The following is a 19,503-nucleotide window of genomic DNA, read 5'->3' as shown; positions in this document are numbered from 1 at the left end:
ACAATCTCGCCAATGCCAAAAGATCTTAAAGCAGACCTTCACTCTCTCAATCAACATTGACTAAATGTAATCCTTATGCTACTATCATTATTAAATAGCTAGGAAAGAATAATTTATTTACTTGTTTTAAACTTTTTAGTACCATTTCTTCAGTTATTTCCTAGTTTCCATGCCTAGGCAAATGACGTTGTACATCCCAGGGGTCTTCAGGAGGGGTAGAGGGGTTTTCTCAGTTAAATACACCCTCTTGTCTGCATGCCTGGACTAAGGGCAGATGGATTCCAGGAAGTAAATGCTATATGAACCATCACCCTTAGACCCTATACACACTATTAGATTTTCTGCAGATTTATGTCTTCAGATTTACCAAAACCATGTAGTGTAAGGGCCTGCCTGATTGCATACAAATTTAAACTCTTAAGGTTTGACCTCATATTATATGGTTTTGGTAAATCTGAAGACAAAAATCTGCAGAAAATCGAATAGTGTGTATGGGGTCTTACTCAAGATGACAATGGCCAGAAATGCTAGGGGGTGTTTTTCAAAGTGATTTCTCAGCCAAATAGAAACATGGATGGATGGGGGAGGTTGCTTTGAATAATAAAAACTGGTGTTTTTGGTTTGTAGTGCTCAGGTGCAATGTAGTTCCACTTTAATTTGTAAATTAATTGTTTATGCTGTACTGTATTAAATGCCTTAGCGAAATCTGATATGTATGTTTGTTTCCATTTTTGTCACCTTATTTATTGATCCCGTGAAAGGCCAAATCTCGAGTCCTGGAAATTATCAAAAAAAATCCCTAAAATGCTGGATGCAGTATGGTTTTAAAACCTTTTTTATAATCTTTTTAAAATGGACTCTTATCCTTTGCTTCAATTTTCATCTTGTGCACCCCACGTAGTGCAGCTAACAGGGTTTTCCTAACACATGTCACGTGGGTGGTATAGCATTTACCCTTGGAAAAAAAACCATTGTTTTTATTACTTCATGTTCCCTCCAGTAATTCAACAAGGCAGGCACTTTTTACAAGGATACAAACCAATTTCATTGAAAAAGGTGACTTTCTTCCTTCTGTCAGGGCTGGGCTCTCAGCCCTTCCTTTTCTGTGCTCAGGTTGCTCAGCTGTTGGTTAATTGCCAGTACTCATTGTTCCACAGTGGCTCGTCAGTCAAGCCCACAGCCAGCCCCTTCTGGGTATTTAAACTGCCTGGTTAATTTCTCTAAAGCCTTCGCCTTGGTCAACATACCTAGAGACTCACTGCTGTGTTCCTGTTGAAGACTTGTCTAGCTGATGTCCCTTCTGGTTCCTGATCCTGTCTGCTGTCTCTGACTATGCTGATTTCTGGCTTCCTGATTTCCTGGGTTGTTCTGAGTACCCAATCTGGCTACCAAACCCTGGCTATGTTTTGACTAGGTTTACCAGTTGTACCATTTTTACCTTTTTTTTAAAAGGTGTGATTTTTACTGTATTTTCTGTCTCCGTCTGTTTCATGATTCCTGACATCCACAATATTGAGAACTAATTTGGTTCTCAGGGAGCCCTACGGTAAATCATCTGGGGTTTTGGGGGAGTAACAGACCCAATATATTATTCCTTAACAAACTGGGCCAATATTTACAAAACCTCTTCTCAACCTCTGTATACTGTAAATTTTAATGTGTAGTGAAAGAAAAATCTAAATTCTCAGTATTCTTTTTTTATCTTTTTCTACAGTCTTCCCTTTTCTTCTTATATACATGAAGTACAGGAGCACAAACTGAAAAACAAAAATGAAACAAGATAAAACCCTGCCCCCTTGGCAAAATACTAACATATAGAGGTTCCTTGGCTAACAGACCTAAGACAGCCTACTGCTGCCCAGGCACCTAAAGCCAGCCGTACATGGATCAAAATTCAGCCGGTTCAGCAGGGACTAGTTGAATGGGCATCCTGATTGTACAGAAGTCAATCTATTATTTTGACGACAGCATATAATAGCACAGCGGGAGGATTACCCCATACAATTCAGATGTTCGAGTCAGATCTTGTTTTTATTCAACTTGCTGGTTGAATGTATAGGCTGCCTAACACTGCATATAAAGTTTGCCACACAGACTGTCTCATCAAATGTGGGCTGTGTTTCACCACACTGGGTACTTCAGAGTCTTGCATGCACAAAAACTGACTCCAAGATGGAGCAATATCCCTGAGCAGGCTAGAGTTTTTATATAGAGGCCAAAATGACCAGGCCTACTTCCGCTTGGCTGGTTGCCTAAACAGCCAGCCCGAAGAGACTCCACTCACTCACCTAATCAAAAAGAAAATATTTAGCAACTGCCTGATTCAGGGACATACATCCTTCTCTTCCTGGACACAGCCTGAAGTTTTTATTGTCCGGTTATGCTATATATAAAAACAAGTTTTTTAAAACCTTAATGCTGAAAGCCAAGGGAACTAAAAAAACAACCCTTGCATTGGGGCTACCCCTACATTTCAAGGGTTCAAATGATTGTTTTTGCCAAAGATACCGGAAAAAAAAGCTTTTACCCACCTTCTCTCCCTTCCTCTGCAGTCGGTGCTCACCTCTTCTTTTTGACACTCTGGGTTGTGGATGAACCCTTCGTATTCTTACTGTTGATCCTGCATTGTAAATAATGACATCACAGGTGTGATCACTGGCCTGAGCTAAAAAGCCAGGGAAACTAAAAAACAACCCTTGCATTGGGGCTACCCGTAAACTTCAAGGGTCATATGCTTGTTTTTGTAAATGATACCGGAAAGATAAACTTTTACCTGCCTTATCCCTCTATTCTCTTCCCTGGCAGGTACTGGTAGAAGTACCCTGCAGAAATATGGGATAAGGTAAGTAATATGTAGGGATGAGCTTCGAGTTCGAGTCGAACTCATGTTCGACTCGAACATTAGCTGTTCGCAAGTTCGCCGAACACCGAACAATTTGGGGTGTTCGCGGCAAATTCGAATGCCGCGGAACACCCTTTAAAAGTCTATGGGAGAAATCAAAAGTGCTACTTTTAAAGGCTTATATGCAAGTTATTGTCATAAAAAGTGTTTGGGGACCTGGGTCCTGCCCCAGGGGACATGGATCAATGCAAAAAAAAGTTTTAAAAACGGACGTTTTTTCAGGAGCAGTGATTTTAATAATGCTTAAAGTCAAACAATAAAAGTGTAATATCCCTTTAAATTTCGTACCTGGGGGGTGTCTATAGTATGCCTGTAAAGGGGCGCATGTTTCCCGTGTTTAGAACAGTCTGACAGCAAAATGACATTTGGAAGGAAAAAACACATTTAAAACTACCCGCGGCTATTGCATTGCCGACAATACACATAGAAGTTCATTGATAAAAACGGCATGGGAATTCCCCCCAGGGAAACCCCGAACCAAAATTAAAAAAAAAAAAAATGACGTGGGGGGGTCCCCCTAAATTCCATACCAGGCCCTTCAGGTCTGGTATGGATATTAAGGGGAACCCCGGCCAAAATTAAAAAAAAAAAATGACGTGGGGTTCCCCCTAAATTCCATACCAGACCCTTCAGGTCTGGTATTGATTTTAAGGGGAACCCCGCGCCAAAAAAAAAAAAAAAAACGGCGTGGGGTTCCCCCAAAAATCCATACCAGACCTTTATCCGAGCACGCAACCTGGCAGGCCGCAGGAAAAGAGGGGGGGACGAGAGTGCGGCCCCCCCCCCCCTCCTGAACCGTACCAGGCCACATGCCCTCAACATTGGGAGGGTGCTTTGGGGTAGCCCCCCAAAACACCTTGTCCCCATGTTGATGAGGACAAGGGCCTCATCCCCACAACCGTGGCCGGTGGTTGTGGGGGTCTGCGGGCGGGGGGCTTATCGGAATCTGGAAGCCCCCTTTAACAAGGGGACCCCCAGATCCCGGCCCCCCCCCTGTGTGAAATGGTAAGGGGGTACTTACCCCTACCATTTCACTAAAAAACTGTCAAAATAGTTAAAAATGACAAGAGACAGTTTTTGACAATTCCTTTATTTAAATGCTTCTTCTATCTTCCTTCATCTTCTTCTGGTTCTTCTGGCTCTTCTGGTTCTTCCTCCGGCGTTCTCGTCCAGCATCTTCTCCGCGGCGTCTTCTATCTTCTTCTCCTCGGGCCGCTCCGCACCCATGGCATTGGAGGGGAGGCTCCCGCTCTTCTCTTCATCTTCTTCTTCATCCTCTTCTCTTCTTCATCTTCATCTTCTTCATCTTCATCTTCTCTTCTTTTCTTCTGCGGGCCGCTCCGCATCCATGCATGGAGGGAGGCTCCCGCTGTGTGACGGCGTCTCCTCGTCTGACGGTTCTTAAATAACGGGGGGCGGGGCCACCCGGTGACCCCGCCCCCCTCTGACGCACAGGACATGACGGGACTTCCCTGTGGCATTCCCCGTGACGTCACAGGGAAGTCCCGTCAAGTCACCGTGCGTCAGAGGGGGGCGGGGTCACCGGGTGGCCCCGCCCCCCGTTATTTAAGAACCGTCAGACGAGGAGACGCCGTCACACAGCGGGAGCCTCCCTCCATGCATGGATGCGGAGCGGCCCGCAGAAGAAAAGAAGAGAAGATGAAGATGAAGAAGATGAAGAAGAGAAGAGGATGAAGAAGAAGATGAAGAGAAGAGCGGGAGCCTCCCCTCATGCCATGGGTGCGGAGCGGCCCGAGGAGAAGAAGATAGAAGACGCCGCGGAGAAGATGCTGGACGAGAACGCCGGAGGAAGAACCAGAAGAGTCAGAAGAACCAGAAGAAGAAGAAGATGAAGGAAGATAGAAGAAGCATTTAAATAAAGGAATTGTCAAAAACTGTCTCTTGTCATTTTTAACTATTTTGACAGTTTTTTAGTGAAATAGTAGGGGTAAGTACCCCCTTACCATTTCACACAGGGGGGGGGCCGGGATCTGGGGGTCCCCTTGTTAAAGGGGGCTTCCAGATTCCGATAAGCCCCCCGCCCGCAGACCCCCACAACCACCGGCCACGGTTGTGGGGATGAGGCCCTTGTCCTCATCAACATGGGGACAAGGTGTTTTGGGGGGCTACCCCAAAGCACCCTCCCAATGTTGAGGGCATGTGGCCTGGTACGGTTCAGGAGGGGGGGGGCCGCACTCTCGTCCCCCCCTCTTTTCCTGCGGCCTGCCAGGTTGCGTGCTCGGATAAGGGTCTGGTATGGATTTTTGGGGGGACCCCACGCCGTTTTTTTTTTTTTTTTTTGGCGCGGGGTTCCCCTTAAAATCCATACCAGACCTGAAGGGTCTGGTATGGAATTTAGGGGGAACCCCACGTCATTTTTTTTTTTAATTTTGGCCGGGGTTCCCCTTAATATCCATACCAGACCTGAAGGGCCTGGTATGGAATTTAGGGGGACCCCCCCACGTCATTTTTTTTTTTTTTTTAATTTTGGTTCTGGGTTTCCCTGGGGGGAATTCCCATGCCGTTTTTATCAATGAACTTCTATGTGTATTGTCGGCAATGCAATAGCCGCGAGTAGTTTTAAATGAGTTTTTTCCTTCCAAATGTCATTTTGCTGTCAGACTGTTCTAAACACAGGAAACATGCGCCCCTTTACAGGCATACTATAGACACCCCCCAGGTACGAAATTTAAAGGGATATTACACTTTTATTGTTTGACTTTAAGCATTATTAAAATCACTGCTCCTGAAAAAACGGCCGTTTTTAAAACTTTTTTTTGCATTGATCCATGTCCCCTGGGGCAGGACCCAGGTCCCCAAACACTTTTTATGACAATAACTTGCATATAAGCCTTTAAAATTAGCACTTTTGATTATTCATGTTCGTGTCCCATAGACTTTAACGGTGTTCGCGTGTTCGAGCGAACTTTTTTCCTGTTCGCATGTTCTGGTGCGAACCGAACAGGGGGGTGTTCGGCTCATCCCTAGTAATATGTGCTTTCAACTGGTACCCTCAGGCAAAAACTGACATTTAACCCTTGCAGTGTGGGAGAAACTCCACTGCTGCTTTGGCAAATTTACTACCTCACTTATTCGCTTGATAATAAATATAATAAGTGATTACCACCTTTTGTCCATGTCCAGGGCTGGTGCAAGGATTTGTGTCTACTCAGGCGAAGGTGCATTTTGGTGCATCCCTCCCCAACTGTCCTCCTGCCATCCCCCTCCACTCTACCATGCAACCCCCCATCCCCATATGGCATACACTTTATTATTACTCCGTTAAGCTATAGTGATTCTTGTGCTTAGAGCAGGGGTCTTGAAGTAAAATTTAGGAGGTGCGGTCACTAATATTTTCTTCCAGCCGAGGTCTGAATCTCAAGTTTGTGCTATGACTCAGAAAGATTGTAGTCATTGTATGTCTATCGAAAAATGAGAAATGTACAATTTCCATAACAATTCAACAGTATTTATCCCCCATCAGATTCCCCTTTTACATCATGTGTTCCGATTAGAGTGCCCCCATAGATCGGGTCCCCCCATCAGAGTGCCCCTTTACATCAGGTGTCCCTATTGGAGTAGATCAGGTGTCCCCATTACAGTACCCCTTACATCAGGTGTCTCCATAAGAGTGTTCCGATCAGAGAGCAGGTATCCCCATCAGAGTGCCCCCAGAGAGCAGATGACCCCATAGAGCTGGTGTCCCCATCGGAGTGTCCCCTTCCATCAGGTGTCCCCATTGGAGTGACCCCATAGAGCAGGTGTCCCCATCAGATTGCCCCCTTCCATCAGGTGTCAGAATCGGAGAGTAGGTGCCCTCATTAGAGTGGCCCTTTAGAGCAGGTGTCCCTATCAGAGTGACCCTATCGGAGAGCAGGTGTCCCCATTAGAGTGACCCCATAGAACAGGTGTCCTAATTAGAGCGACCCCATCGGAGAGCAGGTGTCCCCATCAGAGTGACCCCATAGAGCAGGTGTCCCCATCAGAGTGACCCCATAGAGTAAGTGACCCCATCAGATTCCCCCCCTCCATCAGGTGTCACAATCAGAGTGACCCAATCAGAGAGCAGGTATCCCCATTAGAGTGACCCTATCAGAGAGCAGGTGTCCCCATAAGAGTGACTCCATCAGAGAGCAGGTAGCCCCATGGAGCAGGTATCCCCCAGAGTGTCCCTATCAGAGAGCAGGTGTCCCCATCAGAGTGACCCTATAGAGTAGGTGCCCTCATCAGAGTGACCCCATCAGAGAGCAGGTGACTTCATAGAGCAGGTCTCCCCATCAGATTGCCCCCATCCATCAGGTGTCCTAAACAGTGACCCAATCAAAAAGCAGGTGTCCCCATCAGAATGACCCAATCAGGGAGAAGGTTTCCCCATCAGAGTGACCCCGTAAAGCAGGTGACCCCATAAAGCAGGTGTCCCCATCAGAGTGACTCCATCAGAGAGCAGGTGTCCCCATGGAGCAGGTATCCCCTCAGAGTGTCCCCTTCAGAGCACAGGTATCCTCTCAGAGTGACCCCATAGAGAAGATGACCCCATCAGAGAGCAGGTGTCCCGACCATGGAGCAGATATTCCCTCAGAGTGACCCCATAGAGCAGGTGTCCCTATCAGAGTGTTCCCATGGAACAGGTATCACCTCCGAGTGCTCCTATAGGGCAGATGTCCCCATCAGAGTGAACCCATAGAGTAGGTGGCCTCATCAGTGACCCCATAGAGCGACCCTATAGAGCAGGTGACCCCATCAGACAGCAAGTGTCCCCATGGAACATGTATCCCCTCAGATTGACCCCATCAGAGAGCAGGTATCCCCTCAGAGTATCCCTATAAAAGAGCAGGTATCCCCTCAGAGTGACTCCATCAGAGATCAGGTATCCCTTCAAGAGTGTCCATATCAGAGTGACCCCATAGAGCAGGTGTCCCAGTGAAGCAGGTGGCCCCATCAGAGTTGTGAACCATCACAGTGCACCCCTAGATTGGTAGCAAATGTACCTGATAGATAAGTCCTTACAGCAGGCAGGCAGGGGGCAGGAGCTTGAAGAGGAAGCGTGCTGCAGGGGGAAGGAGCTCGGCGGGGGAACTTGCTGAAGAGGGCGGAGCGTACAAGTGATGTCACTGGTTGCTAGGATGCCGGCGGTCCTAGCAGCAATGAGGGCATGGGGATCTAATGCTGCAGACTTGCTAGCTGACTCTTGGGACTCAGATCTGGGTAAAACACGGACCTTACCACCAGGATGGAGTGCTAAGTGATGGAAGGTGAGGAGACTGCTCCCCCACCTGTGCAAGTGTCTGGGTATTTTACCACTCCCCCATCCTGTTGCCATAAGTCAGCTGTCTAAGCTGCCTAATGGTAGTGCCGGCCCTGTCCATGTGAAAATCGGACCTTGTTGCATTTCTCTAGGGCTGCAACTAACGATTATTTTCATAATCGATTAGTTGGCCGATTATTGTTTCAATTAATCGATTAATCGGTTAATAACCTTAAAAAAAAAAGTGTGGTGTATAATTTAGTTAATAAGTAAAGTTTAAAAAAAAGGCAATTTATTCTTAAATATCTCTATGCAGTGGTAAATATAAACAACCAACTATATGGTTAGGGAGCAAAATATTGAATCCACTCTGAGAATAACAGACAGAAAAGATATACTGTATACACTATTAGAAGAGAAATACTGTTTTTTGGCCAATTTGTTGTTGAGCAGATTAAAAAATACAAATTGCTGCAAAAACGCATTACATGCAGCTTCTCCATTGAAGTATATTGAACCTAAAAAGCACCGTTTTGCATTAAAAAAAAAAAATGTCCTTGACCCTTCCCAAATATGCAGCGGCTGAAAAAAAGCATAGATGTGAACTTGCCCCATAGGAAACCATGTTAAAGGAACTGTAGTGTGTTTCTGCAAAAAGCACCAAAAAACACAAAGATGTGAACCAGGTCTAAGACATTTAGTAACATAATGGGGTTAAAAAAAAAAATAAAATGAGCCCTTTATAGTACAAAAAAGCAAAAAAATCGCTACTGTAAGGGGTTCATTTTTTTACTGTAGAACGGTGAAAGTAATATTTAGAGTAGCGATTATTTGCTCTTTTTGTACTAATAAAGGGCTCATTTTATATTTTTAACCCTATTATGTTACTGGCCGATTAATCGATTATGAAAATAGTAATCGATTAATTTCATAATCGATTAGTTGTCGATTAATCGATTAGTTGTTTCAGCCCTACATTTCTCTCTTTCAATGGTTTTTACTGAAATCAAGTTTTGACAGATAACAAGGGTTCACATTGATACAAGTTTTGTGTCAGCAATAATGGTACAATAGTGGGTCTCAGATTAGCACGAATGGATCATTATATAATTGTACTAAAACAAAGGTACTAACCCTATCCATTCCTGTCCATAAACAAACTGATGCTTCATGAGATGCCTAACACACACTATCGATAAAACTGTTCACTGTACACCTAACGATAGTAATAATAACCTTTATAACAAGTCAAGGCTATTTTGGTGTAACCCTGGAAGGCCTTGCAAAAAAGTAATGGGGGGGGGGGGCATAGAACAGTGAAATTCCCTGTAGAGGGACTATCGTGTGCTGGAATCAGATTTCCCAGCTTGGAGTTATAACAGAAAACCTAGGTATTAAGTATACGCTGGGCTTAATGTACTGTAAAGCCCACTATCAAGCCTGTGGGAACCCAACTATGGGGACAAAGTAAAAGTTTGTATGAAGAGATGAAAGAAAAGAAAAGGAGGAAAAGAAGAGAAAGAGAGAGGGAGAAAAAAGAGGAAGGGAGAATGTGCGAACAATTCTCTACGCTTCAGGCTACTGACCCCTGCCCCTCACGGCAACTGGAGATATCTAATCCAAGGGTTCCAAACCTTTTCAAACCTATTTTGTTGGTCACGAAGAATACTAGTTAATTTTTCATTTATCATGATCCAGGAAATTTTGTTTTTTGCTAATGCCAAGTTTATCAGAGGGGTTTTCCATGTTCGCGCTATGGTGATCTTAGCTGCCAAGAAGATAAAAAAGATGAGGGATCTGAGGTGTCTGGGCAGTTCACTCGAAAGGTCAGAAAATAAGGCTGTCTTAACATTTTTAGGTATGTTCACTCCAGTCACCAAATAAACCAAGTTAAAAATTCTTATCCAAAATCTCTTGACTTTCGGACATGTCCACCAGGTGTGGAGCATTGTGCCCTCTTGACCACACCCCCTGAAACAGAGAGGCGCGATGTATCTGGGTGGATTTTGGTTATCAGCGCCAGAATGAGGTACCATCGTGACAATACCTTGTAATTCGCCTCTACCAGGGAAGTGTTCAAAATTCCCCTGTGCACCATGGTCGACCACTTGGACCAAACGTCCTCATCAATCGTCTCCCCCAGGTCCGCCTCCCAAGCTAATTGATAGGAAAGTTTAGAGCCCTGGTCCGTTAGCAGAACATACAACTCCGAAATAATACCTCATGTCCCAAGCCCTCTTAGGCATTTATTTTCATAGAATGTTCTAGTGGTGATGTCCCCCTGGTCTCCTTGTTGCATTTCTCATAATAAGATTATTAAAGCGTTTGTTACCCCAACATTTTATAAAAGAAAAGGGTTCCGGGGCTCCAAAGGGCTCCAAATATTGTGATGCCTTCATAGGATGGTGTAATAATAGCTTAAATGGCACATCTAGTGTAGATAATATAGAAAAAACAAAGGAGAGGAGGCAGCCATCCTCAGAGGGTGTCCAAAAACCTCTGTTAGCAAGCAAATGAGAAGGAGGGGGGTTTTGGGAGGCGCCAACTCTAATTATACTGACAGATAATGTTAACGTAGTGCAGTATATACACTTACTGGTTCGCAGCTTCAGAATGGGGTGGCGGTGTCCATAAAAAGTGAAGATGTCCTGTGATGTGCTGGTGCTAGGGTGCAGGCTTCGGTGGCAGTCTTTAAGCTCAGGGGAAGTTTTGCTCCTGGATGATAAAGCGGTTCAGCGGTCTCCAGTGTGTGGAAGCTCCACGCTAATCATCCTGGAACGCGGAAGCGGACGTGATGTCCGCAGTGCAGGGAGAGCATCCAAACACAGATAATGGAATGTACAGGCTACGCGCTCGGGGCTCACAGCTCCTTCTACTGGCCTGTCAGCTCTCAGGAGGAGAGCAGTTTAAATAAAAATGCAGGACATTTTGACTGAAAGGAAGCGGGCGGGGGGTCCGCGGCCGTGGAACCATAACAGCCAGCGGACCTACATCCATGCAAAAGTAGAAATACAAAATGGGGATAGGATTTAAAAGTCAATTTTATGAAAAGCAATTTATTATAAAATATGACAATTAAAAATATATATATGAAAAAAATATATATAAAAAGAAAAAAGAAAATGTGACAATAAAAAGGGTGCATGAGAAAAGCATTAAAATGCATTAAAAATGCATGGAAATGCAGTAAAAATTGGTAAAACAGTGGAACACATTAGAACACAGGTGTCAAACACAGGTGTCATGTGGCCCTCGCACCTCTCCTGCAGCTTCAGGAGAGCTCCAGCCCTCCTCTGGTCTTCCACCAGACCCCTACTTTCTGCTTTCAAACAATGCATCCTGCTTTTTCCCAGCAGCAGCATAAGGAAAGGGGGTACACTGTGGTGTTAGGGAGAGTAGGGGACTCAACTTCTGATGGTGGAATGGCTCTTGACATCTAATGCAAGGGGAGGGGATGCACTGGACATCTAATCTTACAGATACAACCGGCCCTTTTGGGGACAATCATAATGCTGATGTGGCCCACGATGAAATTGAGTTTGACACCCCTGCATTAGAGGATGAAAGAAAGTGGGGGGGGGGGATTCCTTCACCCAAGTAGCACTTTGTCCCAGGGGAAAAATTAAAGAATGACCCCGGTAAGAATTATTTCACTATAGGGCAATGACAAAAATACAGTAGGAATCAAAACTACAGTAAGGAGTGTGTCTCTATTTCCTCATTGAGTCCCCCTGGCGAGAGGGTATTCAAAGAATATATCCAGTAGGTTTCCTGCTGACGTAAGCGTTTAAAACATTCTGCAGCAGGAAGACCTCTGGGAATGGCCTCTATAACCCAGACTTTGAGGCCTGTGATGGATTTGTGATGTTCCTTCAGAAAATGAAGAGGGACACTGTGTTTGTCATGGCCTTTCTCTATGTTTACCATCCAAGGAAAAACATATACCATAAAGCAGTGGTTCTCAACCCCTCTAGTGCCGTGACCCATTGATAAAATTTCCCAAGTTGTGGGGACCCCTAACAGTAAAATTATTTTCCTAGCGTGGGTTGTCAGCACCCAAGGCAAGACAAATAATTTGTGCCTCTAACCCACAGACATTTAGCGCTCCCTGAGTCCCTTCCACTCGTACAATATTAAAACCCCTTATGGTACATTTTAGGATGGTACCACTCCTTCTCTTTGATCTCCTTTCTTTCCCTTTTATCTCTCGCTATCCTAATTTCTTGTTTTTTTACCCCCATCCCTCTCTTTAGCCGTTTTTCTTGTTCCTTCTCTTATGCTTTCTCTCCCTATTTCTTTGTTCCTCCCCCTCTTTTCCTCTCCCTTCCATGTATTCTCTATTTTTTTTTCCTTCTCTTACTCCTTGGTGGGGGGATGGGATGAGTGGCACTGCTGGCAGGGAGTTGGCATGAGTGGCAGTGCTGGGAGGAGTTCTGATCAGCCAACTTAGGTGCTCTTGGTCAAGGTCATCTACTGATCTGAGAACTGTAGTGGGGACTTTTAAAGGCAACTATAATCACAGATAGTGTTACTCACTGTGTCCATGACTTTGTAATGTCTCGTAGCAGTGACACCTATGCCGAAATCAGGAGATAGGGTCTCCTCCAGCCCCTCCCACTTCACATTCCTCACCAGTCAGCTGACCTCTAGTCTCTGCCCCCCCAGCCATGCTGTGAACTGACTGGGCAGCTACGAAGAGGATGAGTGGGCAACCACAGGCTCCAGGAACAGCCCTGCTGGGCGACCGCAAAAAGACTGGGAGAGCGGTGCAGGCTTCAGTAACAGCCCAGGATTCAGTGACCCCTGGCAAATCATCATTTGACCCCCGAGGGGGTCCCGACCCCCAGGTTGAGAACCACTGCCATAAAGGAATTTTATAATTGCTCTAGTGAGCACGTGGTATACTGCTTGACCTGCCCATGTGGCCTGTTCTATGTGGGCAGGACCATACGCACCTTACGTCAGCGGTTTGCCAAACATAGGCGCTTTATAGAGAAAGACCATGTCAAACACAGTGTCCCTCTTCATTTTCTGAAGGAACATCACAAATTCACCACAGGCCTCAAAGTCCGGGTTATAGAGGCCATTCCCAGAGGTCTTCCTGCTGCAAAACGTTTTAAACGCTTATGTCAGCAGGAAACCTACTGGATATATTCTTTGAATACCCTCTCGCCGGGGGGACTCAATGAGGAAATAGAGGCACACTCCTTACTGTAGTTTTGATTCCTACTGTTTTTTTGCCATTGCCCTATAGTGAAATAATTCTTACCAGGGTCATTCTTTAATTTTCCCCCTGGGACAAAGTGCTAATTGGGTGAAGGAATTCCTCCCCTCCCCCCTCCCCCTGTACCCCCCTTTCTTTCATCCTCTAATGTGTTCCACTGTTTTACCAATTATTACTGCATTTCCATGCATTTTTAATGCTTTTCTCATGCACCCTTTTTATTGTCACATTTTCTTTTTATATATATTTTTTAATTTTCCTATATATTTATATATTTTTTTAAATATATTTTTCATTGTCATAATTTATAATAAATTGCTTTTCATAAAGTTTATTGAATTTTAAATCCTTTCCCCATTTTGTATTTCTACTTTTGCCCGCTTCCTTTCAGTCAAAATGTACACTTTTATTTAAACTGCTCTCCTCCTGAGAGCTGACAAGCCAGTAGAAGGAGCTGTGTGCCCCGAGAGCGTAGCCTGTACATTCCATTATCTGTGTTTGGATGCTCTCCATGCACCGCGGACGTCACGTCCGCTTCCGCATTCCAGGGTGGTTAGCGTGGAGCTTCCACACACTGGACACCGCTGAACTGCTTTATCATCCAGGAGCAAAACTTCCCCTGAGCTTAAAGACTGCCACCGAAGCCTGCACCCTAGCACCAGCACATCATAGGACATCTTCACTTTTTATGGACACCGCCACCCCATTCTGAAGCTGCGAACCAGTAAGTGTATATGCTGCACTACATTAAAATTATCTGTCAGTATCATTAGAGTTGGCGCCTCCCGAAACCCCCCTCCTTCTCATTTACCCCAACATTTTATACTCCTGATATGTGGCTGCTGTACCATGTACTTGTATGAGAAAGTATCCTGTTCTCTTTGTATTGCTTCCTTTGTGTGAAATCCCTGGCATTCCTGCTAGTCCTCTTGCTTTCCTATTAAAAACTGACCACACTAAGCAGGAGAACACATTATGGTCTCTAGCTATGCTGGGAACTCAGCCTGCTCTCCAATGATCAGACTTGTCCTCACACACTCCCCCTGCACAGCCTTTCACTGGGAAGCTTAGTGTATTGCTGCATCTCCTTCCCCAGCTCTTATGCAGCTGAGAACAGAGGGAATGTGATTACTTTTCCAAACATCCTTACGTTCTTTTCTGCCTGAGAGGGAGACAGAGAGAGTGAGGTCTGTTCTAATGTTATATATGTTTGCAAAGGCCACCCCTGGACACACCCTTTTAAATATTTTAAGATTTTCTCATCTCTACCATTTTCATCTACCAGATGGTGCTGTTGGACTGTGATCAGATCTTAGGTACTAGTCATCTTAAGTTCCCTAGCTTGTTTTTATGACAGATCATTCCCAAATCAGTTGAACCCTTTCAAGTGACTTCCTCCAGACATGTCAAGGGACTTCCCACAGAGACATCTGTCACAGAGTATTTAAAATTACATCTTTAAACCAGGTGGCCAGACAGTTCCTCCATATAGAATTTCAGAGCTGGTTTATGATGTCTTTTTATGACCCCCTATTCTGCGAACTCCAGTTACTGTCCAAGCAGTGTTCTGAAACCGTAGAGCCAAACTGTATGCCAAAAGTTCACTATTAATATTGTCTATCATTAATGTCTGTTAAAGTGGTTGTGAAGCCTCAAGGTTTTTCACCTTAATGCAGTCTATACATTAAGGTGAAAAACCTTCTGTGCTGCAGCTGCGCCCCAAACAACTTTTTCTTACCTGAGCCCGATCCGATCCAGGGATGTGCTTCTGGTAATCAAAAGCTGTGATACTGGAGTGGGGGGCAGCGTAAGTCCCGCTGTCTGTGTCAATAGACGTAGCAGTGAGACTCAGGCGAGCCCTTACGGGTGCCCCCATGGAAAGCAGCTTTCCGTGGGGGGCACTCGATGAAGAGGAGGGGCTTGGAACACAAGTGGAGCACCCCAGAAAAAAAGGATTGGGGCTGCTCTGTGAAAAACCGTTGCACAGAGCAGGTTAGTGTAGGCATGTTTGTTATTTTCATTTTTAAAAAAAGCGAGGGTTTACAATCACTTTAAGGTAAAAATTATTGTAGGCCAAAATTTACATTTCACTGCAAAGGTCATTTTTTTCTGTCCTCTGGAGTTCAGCTTAAACCTACACAAAACATACTAAAACACAGTAGTCTCTGTTTAACATTTATTTTGCTGAGGTATGAAAACAATATACCATTTTAGAGAAATTATTTTTATTTAATAGAAATCTTAAAGTGTTCCTTGATTCAGAGAATGTTGGGTTTGTTCTCTGCTGTTATGGAAGGTATTTAAATGGGAACAAGTTACATTGTATATCCATTGTTTAAAGTCGTTTTTTTTATTTTTTTTATTTACAGGACCTGACACCTGACTACTCTATGGAAAGCCATCAGAGAGATCATGAAAATTATGTCTCATGCTCCCGAAGCAGGCGTCGCAGAGCTAAGGCACTTTTGGACTTTGAGCGCCATGATGATGATGAGCTTGGCTTTCGCAAAAATGACATCATTACGGTATCTTGGGTGGATATATTTAATTACAAGGGGAGAGGACATTGTAATTCCTAAAATAAAATATTCTTTTTTTTTTTTTTCTTTTTTATTAGATCATTTCCCAGAAGGACGAACACTGTTGGGTTGGGGAATTGAATGGACTAAGGGGTATGCGTTTGTAAATGTACTTTTGTACTTTGTACTCGTTCATATTCAACATTAATATATGTTTGTTACAACCAGGACCTCAGATATTTTTCTCTTGAAATGGGGGGGGGTTCAGCCTGGGCCACCTAGAGTAGAGTAATTAGATAATTAGGCAGGGGACAAAGCGTTGTGGCAAAATTGTGCAGTGGGAGGCAGAGAACTTGAGACTACTCACTGTGTACATGGTAATATATGGCATAGTCCTGTACCCCAAAAATATGCCTTAATCACAGTGCCACAAGCTAGAATCTAAAAGATACTGTACATACAAACCTTAGCACAGTCATATGTAAAAGATGGAATTTTCTCTTTCGTTCATCGATGGACACAGCGCCTTATTAATCTTGACCGTTGGGTTATATTGCCTCTGCAGGAGTAGGCAGAACAAAAAACACCTGGCTATGCCCATGGGCTGTCCTTAGTCAGGATATAACCCCCTCCCTGCTCTAGGTATTCAGTTTTTTTTCTGTCTAGTCAGGAGTAAGGACCTAGCTCCTTGCTTGGGATCTTTTGGTCCTAGCAAATTTTACTTTTTGTCTTTTTTTCATGCATTTTCTCCTGGGAGATCTGCAATCAACTGCCGGGCTGGGTGACGGGCTGGATAATCTAGATCCAGTGGTCTCCCCAGTCCAGCCAGTGAGCCCGTGCAGACCGCAGCTACGCGATAGGTCGGCCACGACATAGCCTCAACGGACGGAGGCTGGCCTCGCAGGGTCACATACGAATGGACCCTGGTCCGAGTCGCAGCTGTCCTTTGGCCGACAGCCCCCCACTTCGGTGGCGAGGAGTTCTGTCTGGAGGGTCACCTGCACCATGGATCGGTAAGTACAGTTCCCCCTTTCCCCCTTTGTGCAGTTTGGGGTGGACGCGGGTACCCTCCAGGGATGGTCGGACCTGCCTGCAGGATCCCTCCTCCCATCCTAAAATCCCCTGGTTAAACTGGGCTTCCCCCTCCCCCCACGGATTGGTGGGAGTCCTGGGGCAGGCAGCAGAGACCCCTGGGGGTCTCCCCTGCCATTTCCCTTCTGGGTGGTGTGTGTCCTGCCCTGGCGGTATGGGGGAAGGGGGGGTTCCAGTGCAGAGGGTGCAGCGGAGACCCCTAGGTGTATGTCCTGCTGTGTGTGTGTAGTGTGAGGTAGTGTGCAGTTTGGGGGGCCCAGTGCAGAGGGCACAGTGGTGTCCCCTTAAATGTTCACCCTGCCTGGTGGTACAGTACTTTTTTGGAAGGGGGTCCCCTTGCAGAGGGTGCAGCAATGTGGAAGGCACAGAGAGGATCCTGGCAGCATGCTTCAGCATGTCAAACGACCGGCGGCCATTTTTGGGTGGTCTGATGACATCACGGCAGCCATTTTCCATTGGTCTGGCTGGTCTCCGGCTGGTGGCCATGTTTGTGTAGCCGATGAGGTCACAGCAGCCATTTTTCGTTAATCCAGTAAGACACTAGAGACAGCCAGAACCTCGCAGAGATTCCAGAGCTCCTCCTCTTCCTCCCCTATGCTTCTCTTCCTGTCCCGGGATATATGAAATGGACGCCGACATTGGTGTTGCTGGGTCCGAATTGCAGCGCTCCTCCGTTTGGTAGGGTGAGTCTTTGGGGGTCCTTGTGTATCTCCCTCTCTGCTGATAGGTACCCTGGTTATTGGGTTGTCCCTTGTGGTGCCAAAGTTCCTTTGTACTACAGGGTCTTCTTCCTTATGGAGCCTCAGGGTCACATCTCACCCACTGATCCCCTCATGGAGGTGGCAGGTCCCTCGGAACCCCAGCTTCCCATGGTTGCGCTGACGGCGGTCCTTGGGTCATTAGTATCCCAGGTGGAAGTAGCGTGTGGGCAAAGACTCGGGAGGAATCGTCCCCCGCCTTCCCCTGCTCAGTCTGTCAAATCTGATTCTGAGCCTGATGCCGCCGGGGACGTGGTCCGTCCAGGGGGGTTTAATATCTCGATCCCCAAACGTTTCTCAGTACTCTACCTCTTTGAAGAATCACTTTTAAAAAAGTGGACTACCCCACCAGTGGTGGACACTCCTGTTTCCAGGTTGAATAGAGCAACCATGATCCCAGTAGAGGAATCCCTGTCCTTTAAGGACCCGGCTGACAGTAAAGCGGAGGCTGTGGCACACAGCATGTTTACTATGGCTGGGTCGGCATTGCATCAAGTCTTGACCTCGGCCCTGGTGTCGCAGACCCTAACTGAATGGGCCAAGCTTTTGCGCCAGGGTCTAGGTAGTGAGCAGGTTCCCACTGCTTATGTTGATTTAGTGGACCAGTTGGTCCATGGGCTACAGTATATTTGTGATGCAGCCGTGGATACAGCTCCTGTGCTGTCTAAGCTTTCTATTTCAGCGGTGGTGATTAGACGTGTGCTGTGGCTTGAGAATTGGTTGGCAGACCAAGCCTCTAAAAAAGCTCTCGTTGCTCTGCCCTTACAAGGCGACCGCCTGTTGGGGGCTACCCTGAATGACATCATTAAGGGTGTCACAGGGGGAAAGAGTACCTTTCTGCCTCAATCTAGGAAAGGGAAGGAGCCTCGTCACAGACGGGGGCCTTCCTTCTCAGCCCATAAGAAATTCTTCCGGGCTCCTGGGACGGCAGATAAAGGAAACAGATCTCTCAAGTCTTCCCCGGGAAGTTCCAAGCAATCTTGGTCTGGTAAGCCTAGAGCAGGCTTCTCCCGATCCACTGACAAGACTCCTTCAGCATCAAGGTCTGCCCTCACCCATTGCTGGGGTGGGGGGACATATTCGCTGGTTTCCAGATTCATGGACCTCCTTCGTGAGCGTCAAGGGGTCCACAAATTGAACCTTTTGGGGGTACCAAAGAAGGGGGACAGAATTTGTACACTTCGGGGGGGCCCTGTGTCTCCTTGTGTGGATATAATTCCTCTAAAGGTTCAGGTGACGTCCGAACTGCCCAAGGTCCCCTCTAGCCCTGTCCAGGAAATTGGGCTACCTGGGTCTGACTCAGGTGTGAATGCTGACCAGGTTAGTAGTTTTTCTTCTCAAACGTCGGCCCCTTCAGCAGGTTCAGTTCACTGGGAAGTAACTGAGGCTCGTGGCAATCTTGCAAGTTTGCAAGTAGTGTCACTGTGTGGCCAACGCCTTTCTCTTCTGTGGTGCCTGCAAAGAACCGAGGGCAAAAGTCTTCCGGTGGCCGTAAACGTCCCTTGGAAGCTACCTCTAAAAGAGGACCAGTTGTACCGAGGGCTGAGCTTCCATCCTGCTTTACAGTAACTGGTTTTAATGGCCTAGCCATTGAAAGCCAGGTACTGAGAGATAGAGGTCTGTCGGGGTCAGTGATCCCTACTATGGTGAAGGCGAGGAAGTCGACTTCTAGTAAGATATAACATCATACGTGGAAAGCATACATTTCTTGGTGTGAGTCGATTGGCATTCATCCTCAATCCTTTTCTGTGGCTCGGATCTTA

General features: G+C 46.0%; 1 protein-coding gene across 7 annotated transcripts in view; it reads left to right on the top strand.

The window, feature by feature from the left end:
• The window catches only part of SGSM3 (small G protein signaling modulator 3), a 746,342-nt gene that overhangs the window by 532,947 nt on the left and 193,892 nt on the right, over positions 1–19,503 (top strand). For all 7 annotated transcript variants that reach the window (XM_073592651.1, XM_073592650.1, XM_073592644.1 and 4 more), the window contains 2 exons: positions 15,741–15,896; positions 15,989–16,043. In XM_073592651.1, the coding sequence (XP_073448752.1) occupies positions 15,741–15,896; positions 15,989–16,043 (211 nt within the window). The remainder of the gene's footprint in view (positions 1–15,740; positions 15,897–15,988; positions 16,044–19,503) is intronic.

The sequence above is a fragment of the Aquarana catesbeiana genome, linkage group LG07 (assembly GCF_042186555.1).
Source record: "Aquarana catesbeiana isolate 2022-GZ linkage group LG07, ASM4218655v1, whole genome shotgun sequence".
NCBI classification, from domain to species: domain Eukaryota; kingdom Metazoa; phylum Chordata; class Amphibia; order Anura; family Ranidae; genus Aquarana; species Aquarana catesbeiana.
The sequence above is the reverse complement of the archived record's forward strand: the minus strand, read 5'-3'. Positions and strand labels throughout refer to the sequence as shown.